Source organism: Podarcis raffonei, chromosome 10, assembly GCF_027172205.1.
Source record: "Podarcis raffonei isolate rPodRaf1 chromosome 10, rPodRaf1.pri, whole genome shotgun sequence".
NCBI classification, from domain to species: Eukaryota; Metazoa; Chordata; class Lepidosauria; order Squamata; family Lacertidae; genus Podarcis; species Podarcis raffonei.
Window position 1 is genome coordinate 10,959,031 of NC_070611.1, and position 23,805 is coordinate 10,982,835.

Below are 23,805 nucleotides of genomic sequence, written 5' to 3' on the forward strand. Positions count from 1 at the left end.
AAATCGAATGGCTTCCGCCATGTGTTTTTCTTTTTTCTCAATGGATTTTGCCAACTGCCCATTGCGCCTTGGTTTTTGAATGCCTCAGAAGTCAAACGGTATTCCGGAACAGATTACGTTTGAAAACCGAGGTTCTACTGTAGCACTTTGCTGAGTGTAACACACCTGTTAAATTTACCTGAGTTTCATATTAACACAAAGAACTAAAATATCTAAATTTCTCTGTCACTGTATGAGATTCTGCAGGACACTTAAAAAAACCAAAAAACTAAAAATGTTCTGGTTCTGTTTTTTGCTTTTAAGGCTATTGGACGGCCACATCTTCCTCCCTACTGGTCTCTGGGGTACCAGCTCTCACGATGGGGATATCCTGATATTGGTGCAGTAGAACAAGTTGTGAAGCGCATGACAGAGTATGGCATCCCCTACGTAAGTGGGCATTTTGCAATGTGTATTTAAATTGGTTTTCCAGGGGGAAACAATGAACAAGAACAGATTGTATTCCTAAAAGAATAGTATTGATAATGTTTGTTGGTATTATATTAATTGTATAATTGATCAGGCATGGGATAATTTCTGTACCAGCTTTTATTATGGTATCAGCCTGAGCAAAAAGGTAAAACTTGACCTTTGTGCTCTATTCTTCTTAAACACAACATATTTCTGTTGCAATTACCAGGATGTCCAGTACGGAGACATTGACTATATGGACCGTAAGCTGGACTTCACATATGACAAAGAAAAGTATGCTGGCCTACCAGAATTCATGCAAGAGTTGAAGAAGGATGGATTGCATTATGTCATTATTCTGGTAAATGAGCTTAAGTACTAACCTTGTTTACATTGCTTTCATTCATACAACTTACTATATGAATTGTGGCATTGAAGCAAAGATTCTCTCCTCTACTTTCTTTTATAACAGGATGCTTCCCCCCTGCCCCACCCTGGGTAATGTACATTGTACTCTCAGTATGCTCTGTCATAGCTGTCAACTTACAGATTTGAAAATAAGGGGCCAGCAGCCTCGAAAATAAGGGATCAGCAGCCAAAATAAGGGATCAACAATTACTTTGATAAAATACATATTTTGTTGCGTGCAAATGGCTATAGATACCTATTAGGTCCATAAATTACCATATAGCATATATTCAACACAAAAAACAGCAACAATTTGTTGTTGACAAAGGACAGCTGAACATTGAAAGGGCCCCATTACCTTCAGTAGCTTACTTAAGGGACATCATCAATAAGGGACAGCAGCGGGACATGGCGCTGGGATAAGGGACTGTCCTGCCAAATAAGGGACGCTTGACAGCTATGTGCTCTGTTCAGTTTTTTTCTTTTCTTTTCTTTTTGGGGGGTCCCTAGTGAAAATATGAGAATGGGAGGGGTGGGAAGTGAGTGAGTACTGCATGGGAGAGGAAGAAAACACAAACACCATTATGGATTTGGGGGGGGGGATGCTGTACAGCAGGGATGGAGGGACATCAGGCCTGGAGGCTACATGAGGTCCTTTAAGCCTCTCTCTCTCTCTGGCTCTCAGGACTTACCCCTCATTGGCCCCTCTCTGTGCCTTCCTTAATGCCTCACTGGAAGGTATCCTCTTGCATCCGGTGCCCTGCCTACTTTTGCTTTTGGCCCCACCCAGTCGCCAAGACCACATAACACCGGTCTTGAAAGACCTACATTGGCTCCCAGTACGTTTCCGAGCACAATTCAAAGTGTTGGTGCTGACCTTTAAAGCCTAAACGGCCTCGGCCCACTATACTTGAAGGAGCGTCTCCATCCCCATTGTTCTGCCCGGACACTGAGGTCCAGTACCGAGGGCCTTCTGGTGGTTCTCTTGCTGTGAGAAGCCAAGTTATAGGGAACCAGGCAGATGGCCTTCTCGGTGGTGGCACCCGCCCTGTGAAACACCCTCCCATCAGATGTCAAGGAAATAAACAACTATCTGACTTTTAGAAGACATCAGAAGGCAGCCCTGTTTAGGGAAGCTTTTAATGTTTACTAGACTATTGTATTTTAATATTTTGTTGGAAGCCGCCCAGAGTGGCTGGGGAAACCCAACCAGATGGGCGGGGTATAAATTATTATCATCATCATCATCATCATCATCATTATTGGCATGGCACCCCAGGGGAATGCGAGCCTTGGGTTTGAAAAAACCTCCCCATCCCTGCTATGTAAAAATTCTGTTATACATCCAGCTCAATGCATCTCTCTGTGAGGTTCTGCATGAATATGGAAAAAGGAATTTCCTGACTACCTTGAACCCACTAAAACCACTGCTTTGGATTTTGTAGGGGGGGGGAGTACATTGGTTGTCATGATCATAATCTGTTCATAAGACAGAAGGAAGTTCCTAGGCCATCTTGTGCCCTTTAAAGCACATGTTACCAGAATGGTGTGGGAGCTACTTCTGTGAAGCTAGATTCTTTACTGCTCTGGAAATATCTGTTGGGAGGAGCCACTGAGACTGGCCAAGTGACATAGTTCCTGTTCATGTCAGCCTCAGGGGAACCCCATCCCTCTGACTGTCATGGATGCTCAGATGAAATGTGCAGCATAAATGCACAAAGCATCGTTATAAAGCTAGCCTAATAGTTTCCCTCTAAATGCTAGCCTAATATTTCATCTCTAATTCAGAATCCATAAGCATGCCAGAAAACACAGTTCTTCAGTTTAGTAAATCCATCACCAAAGGAAGCACATTAAGAATTCTTAATGCATCCTGCAGACTAATAGGACCTGGTGTTATAATTGCAAGAATACCGATTAAAGCTGAAGAGCACTTTTTGCTTTCTCCCAAGAGCTGTGCTGATGAAAACATGTCAAAAATGGGTCTTTACTTAGAATGGAAGGGGGCATAATCTAGGGACAAATGCAAATGTTCTCAGCCACAGCTGCCTCTGTGAGCTGCTAGGAGGAGGGAGACGGTCTGCTCCTCTATTCTAGAGACCGAAACATGCAGAATAAACTCGTTTCCTTATTAGGAGGTGAACGTGTGAATGGCAAACGCATTTCAGTGTGAAGTGCAAGCTAGTAATGACTGACCAGGAGAGGGATGTGGTGGTTTTAATGAACAGCTCAGTGAAGACAGGGTTATGGTGTAGCCACTGTGAAAATGGCAAATGCCCTGCTAGGGATGATTAGCAAAGCAATCAAGAACGAAACTGCCATCTGAAAAATGAATTGCTAGAGAAGGTGAGGCACAGGACAATCAAAATTATCGCTAGTCTGGAGCAACTCTCCTATGACGAAAGTTCATCATGTTTGGAGCTTTTTAGATACAGTGTTTCGCAAACTTGGGTCTCCAGCTGTTTTGGGACTACAACTGCCATCATCCCTAGCTAGCAAGACCAGGGATGATGGGAACTGTCGTCTGTAAACAGCTAGGGACCCAAGTTTGAGGAACACTGGCTTAGAAGAAATGTAAATTAAGGGGGAGGGACATGATAGAGGTGGCTTTAAAAGAGATTGGATAATTTCATGGAGGATAAGACTGTTAATGGCTACTAGCCATGATGACTGTGTTCTACCAGTTGCTTAGGAAACACGAGTGGTGAGGGTGCAATTGCACTGATGTCTTGCTTGTGGGGCTTCCCATGGTCATCTGGTTCTCAACTCTGAGAACAGTGTCCTGGACTAAATGGGCCTTTTGCCTGACCAGGCAAGGTACTTGCTATGTTCTGCCTACGCATCTATGATAATTAAGTCAACTTATAAAGCCAAATAGGGACGCGGGTGGTGCTGTGGGTTAAACCACAGAGCCTAGAAGGTCGGCAGTTCAAATCTCTGTGACGGGGTGAGCTCCCGTTGCTCGGTCCCAGCTCTTGCCAACCTAGCAGTTTGAAAACATGTCAAAGTGCAAGTAGATAAACATACCTACCTTCATCTACTTCATCTAGGTATGTTTGAATATTTTTAAGGATTGTATGAAATGTATGTTTGTATATTCGCAATATGTGTGTATTAATGCTGAATTATTTTAACAATAAAAACTATTAAAATATTTTTTAAAAAAACCAAACAAACAAAGTGCAAGTAGATAAATAGGTACCGCTCCGGCGGGAAGGTAAACAGCATTTCCGTGCGCTGCTCTGGTTCGCCAGAAGAGGCTTAGTCATGCTGGCCACATCACCCGGAAGTTGTACGCCGGCTCCCTCGTCCAATAAAGCAAGATGAGCGCCGCAACCCCAGAGTCGGCCACGACTGGACCTAATGAGAGCCAGTGTGGTGTAATGGTTAAGAGCGGTAGTATCGTAATCTGGGGAACCGAGTTCGTGTCTCCGCTCCTCCACATGCAGCTGCTGGGTGACCTTGGGCCAGTCACACTTCTCTGAAGTCTCTCAGCCCCACTCACCTCACAGAGTGTTTGTTGTGGGGGAGGAAGGGAAAGGAGAATGTTAGCCGCTTTAAGACTCCTGAAGGGGAGTGAAAGGCGGGATATCAAATCCAAACTCCTCTTCTTCTTCTTCTTCTTCTTCTTCTTCTTCTTCTTCTTCTTCGTCTTCTTCTTCTTCTTCTTCTTCTTCTTCTTCTTCTTCTTCTTCTAATGGTCTGGGGTCCCTTTACCTTTACCTTTATAAAGCCAAATTAGCTATGCAGTTGTACCCATAATGCTATTAAAGATTTTGAATTTCCTTTTAAGGTCAGGTTCCTCTATTTATCTTTGATCGTGGGGAACTCCCAATGAGCAGTGACTATCTACCTGTTTGTGTTGACCTTCTGAATGAGCCTCCATATTGTGAAATGCACCAGCTTCCTCTGGACATTGGATTTAGGAGAACAGGGATATTTCCTGGAGCGGATGGTGGAGTGGCTGTGTTCTTCTGACTTCCTGACAGCTGAGTTACTGCTGCTTAATGAAGGGAGATGGGAGATGCGATGGAGAAGCAGCACAAAGCAAACACGTGAGCGGAACCCGTCTGGTGCCTGCTCTGCTCATTCATTTGCACCATGCCAGCCTCCCACCACTTTGCTCCTCCCTGTTAGAAGCTATAACTCAGCTGTTGGGAAGTCAGGTAAGCACTATGCTATCCACTACTGACATCTCGGGTTTCAATGCATGGAGAAGTGGAGGCAAATTTGGACGCAGCATTCACCTCATAAAATCACTGTTGTGTTGTTGTTTTTTAAGTGAGTGTATCATGTGAAAAATATATGAGGCAATTTCAGTCTCTCTGCCACCCCTTTGCCTCCTGGCAATTTCCCCCCTAAGAATGTCAGGGCTTACTCATCAGCCTCTGCTGCCTGCCTTGAACAATGGCCCCATTTTCGCCTCTGACTTATTCTGAGTCAGAGCAAATGCATTGTTTCCATACAAAGGTTGATGCTCTAAAAGTAACAATGGTTATCAAGCAGAACGATCAACATCTATTCCAGCAGAATAACTTTAATGAGGAAGGTTGCCTGCTCTTCATCAACCCCCACAGAAAAGAGAATTCGTTGCAACAGCAAATGGAAACAATTTAGAATTCACTAAACAATTGAAAACAATATTCAGGAGCTTTGGCATACAAAAAACTAGGGGTGGGATTAATTCTGAAATGGTATGTTGCAAGCCTGGGTGTATGATCTTGAGGACTAGGACATTAAGGGTTTGAGATCAGCCCCACTGAGATTGAACATGGTGGGATTTACTTCTGAGTAAACATGCTCAGGTTTGGGCTGTTTGCTCCCAGTATGAATGTGATCTGGTTTTGACAAATGTTGCTTATTTACAGTAGCCCCCACTGCATGCACTGGGGGGGGGGGTTGCATTATTCTTGAATATCTGTTTATCAAAATTATATCCTACTCTTCTGCCAAAGAAATCAGGCCAGCTTACACATCCAGGGCCGGACCTTTAACTCCAGCAAAAGGACTGCATTGTTGGTGTGCCATTCAGACAATTCTCTGGACCCTTTCCTAAGCTATTCTGTCAGTCTCTAATATGGCACTCATTCCCTGAAGAATAGGTAGGAGCATGTGAAAAAGGCACGGAGTTTATTTGGAATGCAAAATCAGTCACCAAAGCCTTTTGTTCTCCTTGGTTTGAGGCTGGAGCTGCATAATGTATTAGATTTATGCACTACAACAACACTTTTGGCTACGAGATATCAGAGGTTCAGATTAGGTGTAGATAATTAAACTGAGTTGTTTTAGAGTGTTATTGTCCCCTGGGTATCACCTGCCTGGGTTTTAATTACTACGTAAGGGCAGCACTTAAAAAAAACACCACATCTGAGAGGTTTTGCGTAAGCTAAAACTGCACACCTACTGAACGCTTGGACTCCTCAAGTCTGTAGGTGCCATGCCTCCCCCCCCCACACACTTGAAAGTATGGTACAGTCTGCCAGAAATAAGAGTATTGTGCCGAAAAGCACAGTATTTTATCATAAAAGATTTTTTTTTCCAAAAAACAAGACAAACTGAGCCGTTATTTAGTTATTAGGGAAGGAATGGAATGAGATTAAAGGCTCAATTCTATGACCCGCTCTTAGCACTTACATGTTTAGGAGTGCGCCTGCTGTGTTGGAACGATCTCATGTCTTGGCATTGTGCTGGTACAATAAGCCACGCCAGGACGTCACACTGGTGCAACAGTGTGGCTCAGAGCTCCCGTGCCACCACCGTTGGAGTGGCATTGTGCAATGCTCTTACCGTGGCAATTAATTGGATGGAAAGGAAATTGAGGACAGATGAACGAAAGTGCTTCTGCACACAGTGCTGTGGAATTTGCTCCTACAAGAGACAGCAATGGCGGTAAACTTGGATGGCTTTAAAAGAAGATTAGACAAATTTGTGGAGGGTAAGGCTATGGAGTGGCTACTAACGGCTGTGTTTTACACCCCTGGTTTTCAACATCACTATATATTGCTGATATATCATTATGTCTGAAATAAGGATGGAACTATGTAGAGGTGAACAGTAGGACTGAATGATGTCTGATTTTTGACTTCATGATATATCACCTGCTGAACATCACGATATACTGGTATATCACAATGTCTGAAATAAGGATGGAGCTATGTACTATAGAGGCATTGGCTGGCTTCAGGTTTTTCCTCACCTTGTTATTTGTGCATAGCACACACGTAAGCACACATTATGACTCACAACATATTGCCAGGTCAAAAATGATGAAACCAATATCATGAAATGGACTTGAAACCAGTTCTACACAGATATGAAAAATGCTATAAAAAGAATGCCATAAAAAATATAGCTCCCAATGCAATTTAGCAGCAGTGCAGTTAGATGTTTTCTTGCTTGCTTACTTTCCAAACCCCTTGGTCCCTTGGAAACAAGATAATCTGAATAGTTTGTCACTAGAAGATTAATCGTAAAGAACCCTAACGTGGCTCATGCCAAATCACAATTCGTTCTCATGGCAAACCGTTCAGGCAGCGTGTGTTACATTTGCAAAGTGCAGCCATACCCAGTGCACAGTTTGAAGGTGCACGATGTGACAACTTCCTAAGTATTGGCTTCATTTGGTGATCGAGTTTTTAAGCTTCTTGGAAATTCTCTATTCAAGAAGTTTAAATTCCAATAAATACTCCGGTGCTCTAAGAGTCGGTAGTCCAGTGCAAACAGGATTTTTCTGGATTCAGACTTTGACTGATAAGCTTCTTCTCTTTCCCTTTTCATGGCCACTTCTGTAATAATGTTCTCTGACGGCAACCTGGTAGCTTCCACTCAGAAGTGGCCCAAGCAATTTCATACGTGATGGGAATAATCCAAATGGCACCTCCATGGTGGTTAATAATATGGTAACAACATGTGGTAATAATTAATTAAATGGACATTTGCCACCATTTAATGGTACCCCAAAAACCCTCTGTGTGTTGAGATTGGCTACTTCATCTTGCCTACTGGTAGGGTTGGTCCTGCTTCCATCTTTGGCATTCTGCTAGCCTACCAATAGTTTCTTCCATGCATCGTTTGGAAATAATGTTACATAAAGGTAAAGGTAAAGGTACCCCTGTCCGTACGGGCCAGTCTTGCCAGACTCTAGGGTTGTGCGCTCATCTCACTTAAGAGGCCGGGAGCCAGCGCTGTCCGCAGACACTTCCAGGTCACGTGGCCAGCGTGACAAGCTGCATCTGGTGAGCCAGCGCAGCACACGGAACGCCGTTTACCTTCCCGCTGGTAAGCGGTCCCTATTTATCTACTTGCACCCGGGGGTGCTTTCGAACTGCTAGGTTGGCAGGTGCTGGGACCGAACGACGGGAGCTCACCCCGCCGTGGGGATTCGAACCACCAACCATGCGATCGGCAAGTCCTAGGCGCTGAGGTTTTACCCACAGCCCCACCCGCTATGGGTAAACTATGGGTAGACTATGTTACATAGTCCATGTCTATGTAGGGAAGGATTTATGTTGTGCTCTGTTAATATACTATATCTGCATTTCTGACACCTTAAATTTTAACTTTAAGGCTAATAGGTTTCCAGTGGATGATTTCCAGGTTATTGTCATACCCAAACAGTAGTTCCATTTTGTTCAGTATAATCAGGCATCTCAGATCCATTTTTCAAAACCGGTATTGTTGCAGTGTTTCTATTTCCTATCCTTTACTTTTGTTCTGTTTTGTTCCCTCATCAGGATCCTTTCCTAAGTAAAGATCAAGCTAGAGGGGCTTACCAACCCTACGAACTTGGAGAACAATTGGGAATTTGGGTGAAAAATTCAGATGGAGTGACTCCAGCTGTTGGGCAGGTAGGTATCTATGGGGCAATCCTTTGGATTGGATAAGATTGTTGTTGTTGTGGGAGAGTTTACATTGCTGTAACACAGAGTTTCCCAAACTTGGGTCTCAAAGTGTTTTTTGGGACTACAATTCCCATCATCCCTGACTACTGCTCCTGCTAGCTAGGGCTGATGGGAGTTGTAGTCCCCAAACAGCTGGGAAACCCTGGTGTATCATGTTGATAGCAATGTCCAATCACAGTAACAGTAAAGGAAGAGAGAGCAACACCCATTCTCACAATACCATTGCCACACACTAATTATGGCACTGCTCTTGATGATTTCATATGAACGTAGGACATCAAGTCAAACATTGGTCCATCTAACCTAGTATTGTTGACTGGCAGCAGCCCTCCACAATCAATTGGACATAAGCAATAGTATTCCAAGAAGAAGTATTTCCTTACCTTCTGCCTTGCAGGACATCTTTGGGAGAAGAAAAGTCTAAAGAGTAAACCCTACACAAATCCGGAGTAGAGGTCCTAAATCCCTGGCACCTTGTACGCCTCCTTCTGGCAACTCCTGCACCCAAGCTGGGGCCAAATGTATTGCTCTGCTTTTCTCTGGACCACATCAGTGGGGCTGAGAGGGAGGCAAAAACAACGTGGGAGGCAGGAGTTTCGTGTTACCTGTCCCAGCAGCCACAGCAGGTGCTGTGATTCTCCAGCGGTTTTACTTCACCCTTGGAGGCACACTCCATTGTCTCCCAAGACAGATGCCAACAAGTGGTACAGTCTGAGCTTGCATCCCACGCAATCTCTGAAATTTTCCACGTCCATTAGCAGGACCGAAATGTCCTTACCTTAATATATTTCATTCTCACTTCCAGGCCTTGGCTCCAGGAAATTCAGTGTACCCTGACTACTTCAACCCCAAAACAGCTGATTGGTGGACCCAGATGTGTGTTCAGTTCCATAATGTCCTTCCTTATGATGGTATTTGGCTTGTACGTTTGATAATATTTCCCTTTATATTTTATCTCTCTCTCTTCCCCCACCCAAAGTATACCATAAAACCTAACCTGTTTCTTGTTTTTTATTTGGTTAGGATATGAATGAACCCTCAAATTTTCTCAATGGCCAGATCCCAGGCTGTGCTCACAACAACCTCAACTACCCACCTTACATTCCCAGTAAGTGACTTCTGAAAAACAAATATCCTTTGCCTGATTCCTATAGCCACTACAGCATCAATGTTTCTAAAAGTTTAGTAGACACTTATTTAAAAAAACCAGAACCAGCTCTTCTAGGACATCCCTGGTATTTCACTATTGATCTTGAGCTATATAGAACTCAAGGCTTGATTGTCCCTAAGGGAGAAGATAAAAAGGGACTTGTATACAGTTGTTAATGATTCCGACATTAAGTTCTCTTCCAAGGTAGCTACAGTCTCTATCATGATGTTGTTAATCACATTTGTCTCTTGGCATTGTACTACACTGTGGGCGAATCCATGATGCCCTCTGTGGAGAAAATGTGTGGAATTACCCTTCAAAAGTTCAGGGCCTGTACAGGACCGACAGGGAAATGGGTACTTGTGTTGGACGGTGCCCCTGAAAAACACCTAAGCCCAAGGATGGGGATGAGCCCCAGCCAGCATGACCAAAGGCCATGGATGACGAAAGCTGTAGTCCAGTAACATTTGGAGAGCATAAGCTCTCCTCCTCCTCTTCGTCACTTTTTCCTCTTCTCCCATCTTTGCGACCACAACTATTTCAGCAGGATGAAGAGCGTTGGAGGGTGGAGTGGAGCTGCGGGGCAGTAGCAGGCTCATAGAGTTCGCTTGCATTCTTTATAACTACCTCTCCAATCCAATGGTGTCAGGAGCCACCAGGGTTAGAAATAGATGTCCATTGGCTCTGATGTGGTGAGATACCAGAGCTGCTTTGGGAGCAGTTTCCCCAGGCTCTGAATTGGCTTTGTTCACTCAGGCTGACCATTGAATCAGGCTGTGCTAGTTCTGGGGGGGGGGGTACCGTGAGGCGTGGTCAGAGTCCAGTCCTGGGCCGAGGGTCTGGAGACTGTCCACCAAGGGTGAAGCGAGGTCCAAAGCAGGTAGCCGGGTGTAATCGGGAACTCCGGGAAAAACAGGTCTGGGTGCTGGCAGTAACAGGTCTTCAACATCGTTGCTCCCGCAACCTGGGACCGGGCTGACTGGCCTTTATCTTCTCTGAGGCCAGGGGTGGTCCCGGCCCACAGGTGACCCGCCTCTCCTGGCCTTAAGGCGAGCACTCCTCCTGAGAGAACCCAGTTCCCTCCGCCTCTCTGCCCTGAGCCTCTGCAGCTCAGGAGAGGCTGGAGGGTTACTGGACCCAGGGGGAGGCTTACCTTCCCCTGACAGGGCTGGGAGAGGTGCACCTGTAGGCAATGGGTCCTCAATCACCTCCGGAGCCAGAGTGGATTCATCTGGTGTCTGCTCCTGAGGATCCGGCACAGGTGCAGGCCCTTCAGATTCAAGCCCCTGCCTCAGCTCAACCGGCCCTGGAGGCAGAGACTCCTGTACAGGCTGAGACTCCTCAGATTCAGATTCTGAATCAGATTCCCAGGCCATCACACAGGCTCTGAATTGGCTTTGTCCACTCAGGCTGACCATTGCATCCTCATACCCTGGTTAGTCTATAAAGGGCCTCCTGTCTGGGGTGGGATTTGAACAAAAGGTCTTCCTGACGCTTCAGAAAAGTTGCTTGTTCCTTAGCTCTGTCTCCTAGCTTTTTCTGGCCCTCTGCCACAACTGGTTCCAGGTTCCTCGCTCCCCTCTGACAGCTACCTACAGCTGAGCACTGACAGATGGGTGAAACACAGAGAAAGTGAAATGCTTTTTAAGCCTTATTGATTTCACTTACCCTAATTGTGTTTCTAGAAACCACATAAATCACAAAGAGCAAGAATATGAGAACACTGGTATTCAAAATTCCAGGCATGACTGCGGATCTGAACATTACAATGCCTTGCTTATTGCAAGGATAGACAACCTGGTGCACTCCAAGTGTTCTTAACTGCAGCATCTATCATCCCTACTGGATGGAGCTGAGGGGAGCTGTGGTCCAGAACATCTGGAGGAAACCTTCTTTATTGATTTTGACAGTTGCTCAATATTTTACATTCAGTGTCAGCTGGAAGAGGCAACGGTACATGTACTTATTTGAGAGAGGAATCATGTCTATCCTAGTAACCTGGGTGCAGAGTTCAGTGTCCCTATGCAGGCTGCAGTATTCTCTCTATATGAAAGAATTTGGAAGGTTAAAACCCTGTTCTGGGAAGCCCAAAGCCCTACAGCTCCTGTCAACCATCCAGCAATTAGCCTGGTCAACATCCTTCTAACAAACCCTGGCTGTTTTCAGGAGCCTAATTGGCAGCAAGCAGTTGATATCTATTATGTGCTGCTGACAATGAAATATCAGGGGGGGGGGAATCCAAAACGCAAAACATCATTATGGAACTGCCTGTCACTGAAGGCTTAGTTGTGGTGAACTGTGAGTGAGGAATCTCTTCCCTTTATTTGAGAAAGGGAGCCAAATTCATGGCTGGGAATTTTATTCTGATAATATTCTCAGCCATGAATTCTGCCACAGTGAATAGTATTGAAAAAATTGGACAGTCTGTGGAAATAGTGATTTATGTGATTACTGTGGGACAAGTTCGTGTACAACAAAAAGAACATTCCTAGTTTATACTCTAGATACAACTACATCCTGCATGCCTTATTGTTCCACAGCCAGACGGCAGGAATAATCATGGGAATAAATGTAATTATCGGTGGATGTATAAAGCAACCCAACAAAAACTTTCAAGTTTATTTCTTATGAATCAACTTTACTTTTAAAAAATGACTGTGAATGTGTTGGGACTTGTTACTCAATAATAATTCTTAATATTTTGTATTCCACTTTCAGGAATTTCTGATTCTTCTCTGTTTCAAAGCACACTGTGTCCAGATTCTAAAACTTTTCTGGGAGATCTTTATGACACACATTCTCTCTTTGGATGGTCTGAAGCCCCACCTACGTTCCAGTAAGTTCTCTGAATGTCTTCCACTAAACGCTCTGAAATTTTTTAAAAGATACGTTACACAGTTTTCATTTAAGTTTTTTTGTTCAGGAAGAATTGGTACCACCTGGAAATTTGAAATGGGCTGTACTTAGGATCTCATGTTGCAAATGCAGAGGATGGACTTGAGAGCAGGGCAAACCACCCCCAGTCCATATAAAATGGGCTGCCTGGGTACTTTATGTACTTCAGTATAATTTACTTCAGTATAAAGTAATTTCATATGTTCTTGCTGAAACTATTGCCAAAGTTATTCCAGTAGTGGTAGTTAGGAGGGAATTTATCACAAATTGGCTAGATAAGTGCTGTCAGCGCCAAGGATTTCAGGCGCATGTTTTCAAGGATGAAAGTAAAAGATGAGAGGGAGAAGCAGTGGTGTGGTGGAAATTAATTCAGAAAATGGCTAGTAAGGAAAGTGTTTTACACCCACACCCACACACACCATACCACTGCTCTAAGCCATACTCTCCATTTTTATAAAATTGCTATCAAGGCTTCCTTCCACACATTTGCACTTATTGTATTGCCTGCCTTAGTTCATTTGGGAGATTGCAGGGTCTAGCTATTGCCTTGCATTAACTGTGGGTACACTCTGGACCCCATACCCGAGGCTACCTGAAGTTGTGAGGAAGATCAGTAGACAGCCAGTGTAGTATAGTATCAGAGGGGACCCAGGTTAAGTTTCAACAGTCAGCCATGGGAAGAACCACATACACCGCACTGAGCTTCCTGGAGGAAAGCCAGGTTGCAAATGCGATAGTGGATAGCAAACTGTTTTTAGGAAATCTTATCTACAATTACAGATCGCTTCACTCAGGAACTGCTAATGAGCTTCCACGGAACACTACAGTTCCCTGGAAAATAGTTTGAAAACCTTACAACCTTAAAAAAAGAAAAAGAAAACCTCTGTTAAGCAAGTGTTTCTCCATGAGTTTCTGCAAAAGTTAAAAAAAAAATCATAGGAAGTGATTGCATGGTTGCAAATTTGAGCTGGTTCTCAACTGAGGCTATAAAAAGCTCCAGAAATTGCCTAAATCAGGCTTCTGCAACGTAAGATCCTCCCTGTATTTTGGACTTTTAAGTTTCAGCCTTCTTAGAAAAGGCTGGTCTAAATTACCATTTTACCCTGGGCCTTATGAGGCAGTAGAATGTCTGTTGCTAATATTGCTACTGTAAACCACTTATTAAGGGATGCGGCTGGTGCTGTCGCTTAAACCACAGAGCCTAGGACTTGCTGATCAGAAGGTCAGTGGTTCGAATCCCCACGACGGGGTGAGCTCCCTTTGCTCGGTCCCTGTTCCTGCCAACCTAGCAGTTCGAAAGCACGTCAAAGTGCAAGTAGATAAATAGGTACCGCTCCGGCGGGAAGGTAAACGGCGTGTCCGTGCACTGCTCTGGTTCGCCAGAAGTGGCTTAGTCATGCTGGTCACATGACCCGGAAGCTGTCTGCGGACAAACGCCGGCTCCTTCGGCCAATAAAGCGAGATGAGCGCCGCAACCCCAGAGTCGGTCACGACTGGACCTAATGGTCAGGGGTCCCTTTACCTTTACCTTTACACCACTTATTGCAATATTTTTTATAAATAGTAAGTGGTCCAGAAGTTGACTAAATAAATAAATAAATGAATGAATAAATAAATGTTCTTTGAGCAAAGTGCCATACAAACGTTCCCAATTTCATATGATAAGTCCATGACAGAGGTGGGATTGAAACACAGGTTGCTGGCCAGCCTTAAAGCAAGCAAGCAAGCAAGCACATTTTTGCAGAGCAGGGGACGCTCGTTGCTGCTATAGATTAAAAGCACCTGTTGCTCTGAAACTAGAGTGGTTGAAAAAGGGAAACTAGACTCTTTTAAGGTCTGGAAAAAAGGAGAAACCGCACAGAAGCATCATGCTGTTTTCAATACAAAATTGAAACTGGATAAAGTAACTTTAAGCTGCATTATGAGAAGAATGAACCCAGAGGGACTTACGCTATGACTCTTCAGTTCCTATTATCGAACGTCCACCTACCCCAGAGAGATTTAAAAGAGGCTATAGGTGAGCAGTCTCTATAACGAATAGAGTAGGAATCAACTGGAGTTCATTCTAACAAAGAGCATTCAGAGCCAAATCAGGACTCTCCCCTCTTTTCATATAATGGCTAACTAAGGGCTTTATAGCATCAGAAGATTCCTGGGGATGAGCCCAGCTCCACTTTTGAATTATTCCCCAGGGGTTTGTAACCAACCATTTTACTTCCCAGGAGGAAGTCTGATTTAAACTGCACACCCGCTGTGTCTGTTGTACAGAACTAAGCCAGCAACTAAAGGTCAATTTTGACCTTCTCTCGCGTGTATGTCGTTTCAGCTCCACACAAAACATACTATACAAAAGCATCTCTCAGTGGTCCTCTTGCCCCGCGGGGGCAGAACAGTTGCACTCATATGCAAATGCTTTATTTGGCTAAACAAATAAAAGGTTGGAAGACAGAAAGGTGTTCAGAAATGAATCTAAAAGTGGAAGCCAATGGTGTACAGTAATAGAATATGGCAGCATGTGTTCCAAGTGGGAAGTAAAATTCTTTAAACAAATTTGCCACAAGGATGGGTGTGGGTGTATATATAAACAGTATATATGTATATATGCATTACACACCGTATTTTTCCGTGTATAAGACTATATTTCTTCCTAAATTTTTGAAGTTTAAAATAAGGGGTCGTCTTATACACGGATAGTGCATAGTGCATTTTCTTAATTTTGGGTTAAAAAAATAGGGGTTGTCTTATACATGAGGGCGTCTTATACATGGAAAAATACGGTATATATTATACACAGAATATACACATGAAACTGGAATACATATGCAGATACCTTATTCTGTGGCAAGACCAAGTCTAATCATTATTATTCTCCTGCCCCCTTCAGAGTGTCTAAGAATCTAGTTTAAATACAAGATTAATAGGTTATCAGCAATAGTACATGACTCCTCCCTTGCCCCCTCTAGTAGCATTTCAAGGAACTGGATCCAATGGAAAGAGTCAGTGACACATTAACTTCTGATGCCAAGATCCAAGTAACTTGACAATACTACTCAGTGCAATGACCTGAAACCTAGGTTCCTGGCATTAAGCCTCTACACTTTGTACCACACTCGCTCCTTAATGTTGGGACAGTTGTGTGCCGAGGTCCCCCAAGCCACCCCTAAATAATTCACAATTCACACATAATTTTTGTTTAAGGTTTTTGGCATAATTTTGGCCACAACTTTATTAAAATACATAAATGTGAGTGGTTGCTTAGGCATTGGCTATGACTATCTGTCCCCACGCCTAGGGACAGAACTGACTTCCGGATTCCAGTGAAAGCCCGTGAGGGAAAACAATATTGGGGAGAGCATGGAGCCGGACACCAGACCCTCATCCCCCCCCCCGCATGCTCCCAGGGGCTTGCGCGACCCTAAGCCCCCATTCAGGGGTACGGATGAAAGAATGGCAAGCCCCTGGATTCCTTTAACGAAATTCCCTTTCCGCAGCAGCATTGGAGGGGCAGGCACTGCCAATTCTTACCCCTCCATCAACCAATTTTTTAACCAATGCCTAACCACAACCTTACAAGTTGTGACGATTTGCTACGCAGTAGGCAAAAACAAAATGGCACCAGCCAATCAGCCAAATGGACAAAATTCCTACCAGGCCCCTGCCCCAATGGCAGACGACCCCATGACAGGCATAGCAAGGTCAACGCAATGGCCCTAGATTAGTGAGGGTGGGCAGGTGATCCGATGCACGCAGCAAAAGAACCCAGTCAGTGCTGCATGACTTGATTTTATAACCTTTGGTCCATCCCCCTAAATGGTAACACCAAAAATTGCCCAGTAACCCAACCACCCAATCACTGCAGATGGTCATCCATACTAACCCGCCCAGCAACAGAGGGGTGGCCAGTCAGACCCCACCGCAACACGTGCTCTCTATGAAAGAGAACATGCTTTGTCAAAACTCATGTGCAACATCAGTGTTCCCCAAATTTGTGTGCAGAATCCATGCTCTCCAGCTTTCATCCTTTGGCTAGGAGGAGGGATTTTGGCAGGCACCGCATTTCTCACCTTATCGGGTGACTTGCTGCACCGACCAAAATTCCTTCTTCCATACAAGTATTAAATGTAAAAGAGTCTTTCTCTTTCGTGCAGCTGGTCACTTGCCCCAGCTGCACTGATTTCATGCTCCCCAAACCCACAAAGGATCATTGTGGAGTCAACATGACATTAACAACACTGCGCCTTCTTTCCCCTTGGTCCTGTTTAATTATTATTAATTACTGATCAGTACCTGCTTCCAGGCAATAAGGCACTGTTGGGAAGCACAGAGTGCTCACGTGTTTTGAATAATGATCAAGATATATCATGTGTAAATCTTTTCCATGTTGCAATTTTGGGAAACGGCAAAAGATGTGGCGATAGCCACTCTCTTAGATGGCTTTTGTTAAGAAGGGACGTGGGTGACGTTGTGGTCTAAACCACTGAGCCTCTTGGGCTTGCCGATTGGAAGGTCAGCGATTCGAATCCCCGCAATGGAGTGAGCTCCCATTGCTCTGTCCCAGTGCCTGCCAACCTAGCAGTTCAAAAGCACGCCAGTGCAAGTAGATAAATAGGTACTGCTGTGGCAGGAAGGTAAATGGTGCTTCCATGTGCTCTGGCTTCCGTCACAGTGTCCCATTGCACCCGAAGCGGTTTAGTCATGCTGGCCACATGACCCGGAAAGCTGTCTGTGGACAAACGCCGGCTCACTCAGCCTGAAAGTGAAATGAGTGCCACAACCCCTTAATCACCTTTGACTGGACTAGAGGTCTGGATCTAGAGGTCTTTTACCATTTTTACCTTTTTTGTTAAGACTAAGGCTGTGTAGATACAATATACATTTAAAGCACATTTGAAACACATTGCCAAGAATTCTTTGAGAGCAAGAATGTGCCTAAAATTAAAGTCATAGTGTGTTGCACAGCCATGTATACATGGAGGAGAGTTCTATCAATAGCTGCTTATGATAGCTATATGCAGATTCCAAGGTAAGAGGCAGTACAGTGGTACCTCGGGTTAAGAACTTAATTCGTTCCAGAGGTCCATTCTTAACCTGAAACTGTTCTTAACCTGAAGCACCACTTTAGCTAATGGGGCCTCCTGCTGCCACCGCGCCGCTGGAGCATGATTTCTGCTCTCATCCTGAAGCAACGTTCTTAACCCGAGGTAATATTTCTGGGTTAGCGGAGTCTGTAACCTGAAGCGTCTGTAACCTGAAGCATATGTAAACCGAGGTACCACTGTAGTTCCCTGAGAGCCACTTGCTGGGGAGCGATTGCATTGTTGGCATTTGGTTGACCTGTTGGAAGCAGGATGTTGAAATTGAATAGGGATAAGGGAACTACAGAGGACGTGGGTGGCGCTGTGGGTTAAACCACAGAGCCTAGGACTTGCCGATCAGAAGGTCGGCGGTTCGAATCCCCGCGACGGGGTGAGCTCCCGTTGCTCAGTCCCTGCACCTGCCAACCTAGCAGTTTGAAAGCACATCAAAGTGCAAGTAGATAAATAGGTACCACTCTGGCGGGAAGGTAAACGGTGTTTCCGTGCGCTGCTCTGGTTCGCCAGAAGCGACTTAGTCATGCTGGCGACATGACCCGGAAGCTGTACGCCAGCTCCCTCAGCCAATAAAGCGAGATGAGCGCCGCAACCCCAGAGTCGGCCACGACTGGACCTAATGGTCAGGGTTCCCTTTACCCTTTACCTTTAAAGGAACTACAACTCCCATTTGCCCCAACCAGCATAGCCAACTCAGGGCACTGTAGCCCCACAACACCTGGAGGACCACAAGTTCCCCATCTTGTTCTTAAGTTCACACAAAATTCTGCTTCCGATATCAGGTAAGCAATACATTTAAATCAGTAGAGAAAAACATGCATCAGTGTTAATCACTGATCCACATCTGTTCAAGCAGCTGGTGCAGTTACTTCACAATCTAACCTCCAGCCATGTTTACCGTTAATTAAACCCACCATTGGAAGTTCTTTGCTGGCATGGTAGTGGTAGGTTGAACTGCAAGCAGTGTTTACTGTGGTGATTTCAGAAGGTGCCAACCTCCACATGGATCCATTGAGTAAACACTTGGTTGAAAGGCTTGGCTGTAAGCGGGAGCGTGATCCAGTCAGGATTAGAGGCAGTTAGAGTCAGTAAGAATGAAACCTGAATGAAACCTGACATATGTAGCAAGCTGGTGCGATACATCGCTGTGAATGTCAGGACTTGGGAGCTAGCTAGTCTCCATTGTTGGGGCAACAAGAGATGGGAAGTGGAAAGCCTTTCTGGCAGTACTAACAACGTCAGGGTTAAATTCAATCCATTCACAAGGTGTCCAAGTGTATAATATAGTTAGGATGTCGTCTCCTGCCTGAAAGCTGTGCTGCCACAATATTTTATACAAGTTCCAGTTTGGTTATGTAGATGCAAGAGCTCGTGAATAGACTCCACTGGAGTAGAATGAATCTAATCATGGATATAAATGACTGATGCTCACTAGCTGGCAGTTTTAAAAAGCTTGAAGCAACCAGCTGCCCAAATCCTCCTGGAAATTCAATAGAAGTTGGGTTTCTGCAATCTTCTACATTCTGAAAACTCCTTTGTTAGTTATTAATACAGGATATTCTGTTAAATAACATGACATCTAAAAGCGAAAGCACATTTCAATGCATAGAGAGGGTTGGCCAGTTTGTTTTCTTGTTCAGCAAGCAGTAGCCCCTAAATTACTTGATCTTTTTTTTGCAACTGTGAGATACTATATACTCTTTGAAGTTCAAAAGAGAAGGGAAGCATTCATCTGGGAAAGAAGCCTTTATCGAGAAATTACTATGTCGCGCCAAGATAGGAAATCCAACGTCAAATAAGGATTACATTAGAAATAGCTGCGGACATTTCAAAGTTGCATTTGAAGTTTTGCCTGTGCTCTGGATTTATTTTTGACTTCCAAGCTAAAGGAAAATGAATTCCCAGGGCTTTGCTGATGTGGGTGCATTTTTCATTCTCAGGGCCATCAAGGAAGCCACAGGAAAGAGGCCATTTGTGTTGAGTCGCTCTACATTTGTTGGAAACGGGAAATATACAGCCCACTGGCTAGGGGACAACCATGCTCTTTGGGAAGATATGCACACATCCATAATTGGAATTTTGGAGTTTAATCTTTTTGGAATTCCACAAGTAAGTGGTTTTGAAGGCACATAGGGCAAACATTTGCGTACAATGTTGTACCATTTCAAAATGGCCACAAAAGTTGGCAATAACAACAGAAGCAAAGGAATATAAAGTGTCAATTCAGGGGGTGGTGGTGATGTTGTGGCATGGTTCAAATGCTGCACTTGTAGGCATCAAGGGTTTAAGTCCATAAGGTATATTATAAAATGGGATGGATCCACAAAAGCATGACCACAAAGAGGCCATTTTTCCATTCCCAATATCCTGTAGCAGTCCTACAGCCCTTCCCCACTTCTCCTGAATATCCCTCTGGAATGCCATGGGGCTTGGGAGATTTCATTGGGAAGGTGAATCAGAAACATAGCTGTCAACCGTCCCTTATTTGGCGGGAAAGTCCCTTATCCCAGCGCCGTGTCCCGCTGCTGTCCCTTATTGATGATGTCTCTTAAATTTCCTGGGTTTCAAAGGAAGCAGTTGCTCTCCCTCCCTCCCTGCTGGCCAGGGAGGAGGGAGGCTCCAACTGTGTTGCTTGGCTGCATTGCTCACCCAATAAGGAGTCTAAGAATGACTGGGGGGTGGAGCTTGCATGCCTTGTGCCAATCAAATCGGCCGCGTTGCCTGGGGACTCGCCTTTGCTCAGCGCTTCCCAGCGGAGAGGTGACGGTGGTTCTCCTTGCTGCATCCCCTTTGCCGGGTTGCTGCACTTGAGGCTTCGTTTGGCTGCTGGCTGGGCTTTCTGCCTTTGGCTCGGAGGGGCTCAGAAGTCGAACATACCTGTGCTCTGAAAATCCCTCATTTTGGCTCCTGATCCCTTATTTCCGAGGCTGCTGGCCCCTTATTTTCAAATCTGTAAGTTGACTGCTATGATCAGAAACCAAGCAAGATAGATACTTGCATAGTTTCAAAAAACTATGCAGGATTTTGAAGGCTGGAAGAGAGGCAAACAAGTAGCCTCCATGTTAGTAGACCATACAGGAGTGTCTACTCCCCTGGTGATTCAATGAATACTTCGCAAAAGGACAGACTTTGTTACCAGTTAGGGTAGCGTATACTAAAATAAGTTTACATTTCAGTGCTAGATAACTACTTTTCTTGCATGGAAACAAACTTAATTACAAATTTCTGCAGGGGTCTGTTGGCATACGTGAGAATAATCTGGAAGAGGAAGTTTGAGCATTGTGGCCTCAGTGGTTTGCGCAAGGAAGTGTCTCTGACAAAACAATTGGCCTTCACAAGCCACAAGCGCTAATTCACCCTACTTAACTTTATATATTATCCAAAGCTCAGCAATCAAACACCATTTAACGTAACAAAGTTCTACGTACACAGAAATATCCATACCTTGATCTACATAGAAGATCTTTTGCTGGCCCATTCATTCCAAAAGAGGGAGCCGTTATTAATGAATGTTGAGTGATGTTGGATTGAAATTAAGTGGTTTCTAGCTGTAATGGCACACAAGAATATGAAAAAATGGTCCCTTTTTTCTTTGTATATAACTAAGAGTTTAAGCTACAATAATTTAAGAAGATGGATAGAAAATAAGGGGTTTAATTGTAATGTTGGGAGATAAGGATTTGCTGGATAAACAATTTGAACTGGAATACAAGAAGGGGAGGTATGAGGAGGTCAGGGAAATATGTTATTGAAAAATAAGTTATGAACTTTATGTTTTTTTTATTATTTTTTCTTTTTAATTTTTTTTGTTTGTATAAAATGGAAAACTCTAATAAATATCTTATTAAAAAAAAGGAAGCTCTGCGCAGCCCTCGGGAGCCCGGTGCGAAGTCGCGCTGGGCTCCCGACGGCTGCGCGGAGCTGCCTGCATTCCGAAGCCTGGAACGCACTGAAGAGCGCACCCGGGCTTCGCGCACCTCTCTGCATGCCTGGGGAGACCGGCGCGACTTCGCGCCGGGCTCCCTAGCCTTGCAGATAGCAGGCTGTTCTGGGGGCTGGGGTCGGGGGAAGCTTGGGCTTCCCCCGCGCCAGCCCCGCGCCTGGGGGGGAAATTTTTTTTCTTTATTTCCCCCCCAAAAAACCTAGGTGCGTCCTATGGGGCGGTGCGCCCTATGGGGCGAAAAATACGGTACCTTTTGCAGTAGGCAACTGGTAGCCAAATGAATTGTGGCCAGTTTACAGCATGAATGGCAGGAAGCACTGATTTTTTGTCTGTCTTCACAGGTGGGTGCTGATATCTGTGGCTTTTACTATGATACTACTTTTGAACTCTGCCTCCGTTGGACACAGCTTGGTGCATTCTATCCATTGTCCAGAAACCATAATGCATTTGGTCAAAAGGTAAATGGGTGCCACTTAGAAATATTGCAGTTTGGACATTAAATATATATATATATGAGAAATGCTCACTTTTCTGGGCTTGATACAAATTTGGAATGTTCTCCTCATTTGTTTTGACATTCAGTATTGTAGGACATGCAATTCTGATGGTTGGCCTGGACAGACATTTTTAAATTATGAGCAACTTTGATCGTTTGGTTTCTCAGTTTGATTAATCCTCTGAATCTTTTTACAAAAGTTTTCAAAAGTATCAGCCAAGTCACTAGCCTTGTGGAACAAACACCTTTCCTACTCAAAAGAAATCATTTTGGCTCCGGTTTGTGTAAAAGAAATACAGGGCCAAGGCTGAGGTAATTTACTATCTGGTCACATCAGGGTCTTATGAAAGCTTGTCAAGCACTGCTGCTGTTGTGAACAAACCAGCGCCCATTGAATGTCTATTGACCCAGCTACTGTAAATAAGCAGTGTTGACAGAATAAGGGGGGGACATTAAAATGATGTCTCTGGAAACCAGCTGATTCAGAGAACAGCATAATGTCGGTCAACTGCCTCGGAGACCACCAGTCTGAAACATAAAATGTAGAGGATCAGAGTTTTGCTTTCTTTGCAAATGTAATTAAAAGGAAGAGGATGCTTTGGTTTTACCTGAACAATAAACTTTTAAATAACATTTTTGGGACGCATTTATTTGTAACACTTTTATCCCATTCTACTTTTGAGATGCTTAGGACAATATTGGTTCTCTGCCTTCTTTAATCCTTACGTGGGGGGGGGGGTGCTAATGGGGGGGCAGGGTGTCAGATGACCCCAACAGATATTGAAAGTACCTCAGGGGTGAGGAGATGAAAAGAACAGCCATGCTCCCAGCAACATATGCAGCAGTCGCATACATAAACATAAACATAGACATAAACATAAACAACATAATAATAATAAAAACATAGTGTACGAAGGGATTCTACATGCATATTAAAACTGGTCAAACTGGGAAGGGGGGAAGTCATTAGCAACCTTCATGCATTGTTCCAATGGGGGGGCGGGCATCTGAACTCTCCTCTATATCATGAGATGAATTGTGTTGAGATGTTGTGGTTGGCCCAAAGTTACCCAGCAAACTTCCACGTATAATAATAATAATAATATAATAATAATAAAAAAAATTATTTATATCCTGCCCTCCCCAGCCGAAGCCGGGCTCAGGGCGGCTAACAACAATAAAATAGTGCAACATTCTAAAAACATTTCATTATAAAAATTAATTAAAATCAAATTGATGGCAACCATAAGCTTAAGTTCTGTAAAGATTGCCAAAGGAGGGAGTCAGGCTGCGCCCTGACCAAAGGCCTGGTGGAACAGCTCTGTCTTGCTAGCCCTGCAGAAAGATGTCAAATCCCGCAGGGCCCTAGTCTCTTGTGACAGAGCGTTCCACCAGATTGGAGCCGCAGCCGAAAAAGCCCTGGCTCTAGTTGAGGCCACCCTAACCTCTCTGTGGCCTGGGACCTTCAGGAT

At 44.3% G+C, this 23,805-nt stretch overlaps 1 protein-coding gene across 1 annotated transcript in view; it reads left to right on the forward strand.

Moving 5' to 3' along the window:
- The window catches only part of LOC128422290 (sucrase-isomaltase, intestinal-like), a 96,792-nt gene that overhangs the window by 50,933 nt on the left and 22,054 nt on the right, over window positions 1–23,805 (forward strand). Inside the window, exons 8-15 of the mRNA XM_053406131.1 lie at window positions 304–429; window positions 680–811; window positions 8,592–8,705; window positions 9,565–9,681; window positions 9,783–9,867; window positions 12,628–12,745; window positions 19,835–20,003; window positions 22,179–22,295. Of these exons, the coding sequence (XP_053262106.1) occupies window positions 304–429; window positions 680–811; window positions 8,592–8,705; window positions 9,565–9,681; window positions 9,783–9,867; window positions 12,628–12,745; window positions 19,835–20,003; window positions 22,179–22,295 (978 nt within the window). The remainder of the gene's footprint in view (window positions 1–303; window positions 430–679; window positions 812–8,591; window positions 8,706–9,564; window positions 9,682–9,782; window positions 9,868–12,627; window positions 12,746–19,834; window positions 20,004–22,178; window positions 22,296–23,805) is intronic.